We start from the raw sequence: 2349 nt of genomic DNA, 5'->3' as shown, positions 1-2349 counted from the left end.
CGTCTGTTACATCGTTAATTACAGCAGAGGTATACTCGATTGTATTATGACTACGTCTTGTCGGTGTCCATGTCAAGAGTGAAGTAACAACAATTTGAAAATTTGCGCTGACGCACTTGCAGCCCCACAGGTCTGCGAAGGAGACCTGCAAAATCTACTCGAGTAATTCCTGGATTCCTTTGCGATACGGAAACCATATTTGAAGCGTAAATTTAGTACGTTCTATCCAGACGATCATGGTCGTCTTGATGGCCTTAACATTTTCTGGGGCCTCCCGGACTATCATAGGGAAGTAAGGCTCAAAATATGGCGTCGACCCTGACCCTTGAATGAGGAGATGCTCCTTATTTTCCTAGTATCATTCGCAATATCTATGCTCAGCAGTTTTATTTTCTTGCTCTCTTCGACCTAGACTTGTCAAATGAAGAAATAGCTTTGACAATTCGACCTTTAATCATGATTATGGTCCGATCGTGGTCATGGTGTAATTACTTTTCGGGGGCACAGCACACAATGGAATTCGTGAAACCCGCGGTATGTAAATAACTAATTTTGGGTAAAACTTTCTTGGTGTCATAAGTGAGACTCTTTCCGCTAAAAACCATTGTGCGCACACTCTTAATTACTGTAAGAAGCCGCTTCGGATTCTGCCCTCATTTGGTACATTAACAATAAGCAATTGTCATCAAATAGCAGTCAGTCAAGTTTTATTACCAAGGCAATTAGATTATAAGTTTACTTTTGTTATTTGCAAGCACTTTCTATAGTCAAACAAAAGGTAAACAGTTAGAGATCCTTTTTCCACTTCTTTGCATGAATTGGCGGATATTTAATTTGTTGGCACTTCACATGCAAAAACTTCCTACGAACTCTGTATATGAGTTGGGACTGAACATTATGTTTAACTAAAGTTGTATGCATTGTTGTCTTCATCACATTGACCAGATTCAATGTCAACTTGTCTTTCTGTCCCGCGTTTCTTATCTTAAGTTCTTAAAGTTGTTTCAAATACAGTCTGGTCCAGCACCACGGTTCTTCCTTACTTTTACGTGGTGTACTTTATCTACATATACTCCTACGAATTCACTTGTTACTGTGAGTGGGTTTCTCTACCAAATCTACACTTTCGGGTCTTTGCTGAATTTCACTTCCCCTTTGCGACACACATCTAGGTTTTACAACGGGCATATGCTCCATCGATTTGGTCTTTCTTACTGGGTAAGCACGAGGAACATCTAATCTTGAACTTCTTAACGGTGTTAAACACTGCTGTTTTAAAGCACTCTGAATATTTTCTATTGGGGACTTCGATTCGTCATAATGTCCCGTATAACCTCGTCGAACTTTCTTCAAGTCGTCCAAAATTTCCTTGCGCTGTTGCTGAATTTGGAATCGTTCTCGTTTCTCTTTCTTCGACAACCCCGTGAACTCTTTGTAATGACGCCAATCCTCCACTTTTGCGTTTCCTTTCAAAGCTCTCTTGTCCAAATCTGCGGCTAACAGCGTGTGCTGCCGGTCAATTTCTTGTTGTGTTTTGCTATCCCGGGCTGGGATCTTTTTACGTGTGCTCTGCTGAGCCATGCTACTAGACATCGACATCAAACAAACTTGCATAAATTACTCTTTCTTTTGTTTCTTTAGACAATGGAGGTGTGATGATTTTGTTAGGAGATGACCTGAGGTTATAAACTCGTTTGAATTTCTGTTGAAACTTTAACATTCCTTTACCTTGCGTGCACAACACTGCTGTTACCTCCAAGCTTTCCGTGCGTACGTCCTTGAAAAGCTTTTGGGTAATCTAATGGGAACTGGTACATTCTTCTTTTGTTTGAAGATGGTATTGACGTGATTTGTAACTTAAAGTTGTTCATTGTTGCCATAGAAACCATCTTTAACGACTGCCTCTAAATCGCGGGTGAACAACTGATGACGTTATTTGCATGAAGGTGTGAACTTGACCGAGGTTTAATGAGAGCCTGGTCTAAGGTTATTCGTATTTTAAGGCATTAAGTGAGAAATTTCATTTTTTCTTGGCGTGCAAGTTTAGGAAGTATGCAAGCATTTTCACGGCTTGTTGGCTTCAGGAGCCGTACCTAAAAATTAACGTTGTATAACTTAGTCTCGACTCTGCGCCATGAATTCAAGAGCCGACTAGAGACCAAACTTTTTACGATTGCGTAGAATGTGTAGCCAGACAGAATACAGGTACGGTATGCAGGAAACTCGGCGTTATATTTCCATCGAGATTGCATAAAGCCTTCCCATCACGCCCTTTGTTTGCGACATCATTTCCACTCTATATCAAACATTTGACCACTATAAGAATCTCTTAAGATGCCGAGTATTTCA

The 2349-nt window shown here is 40.4% G+C and overlaps 1 protein-coding gene across 1 annotated transcript; it reads right to left on the bottom strand.

Annotated features, from left to right (window-relative positions):
- Positions 1 to 690: 690 nt before the first annotated feature.
- Positions 691 to 2123, bottom strand: LOC113684240 (uncharacterized). Its single transcript, XM_027201945.2, has one exon. The coding sequence runs from the start codon at positions 1612 to 1614 to the stop codon at positions 1084 to 1086; it is 531 nt and encodes a 176-aa protein (XP_027057746.2). The 5' UTR covers positions 1615 to 2123; the 3' UTR covers positions 691 to 1083.
- Between the last annotated feature and the right edge of the window lie 226 nt (positions 2124 to 2349).

The sequence above is a fragment of the Pocillopora damicornis genome, chromosome 2 (assembly GCF_964200805.1).
Source record: "Pocillopora damicornis chromosome 2, jaPocDami1.2, whole genome shotgun sequence".
Taxonomy (NCBI): Eukaryota; Metazoa; Cnidaria; class Anthozoa; order Scleractinia; family Pocilloporidae; genus Pocillopora; species Pocillopora damicornis.
This window is presented reverse-complemented; position numbering and strand designations above follow the sequence as displayed.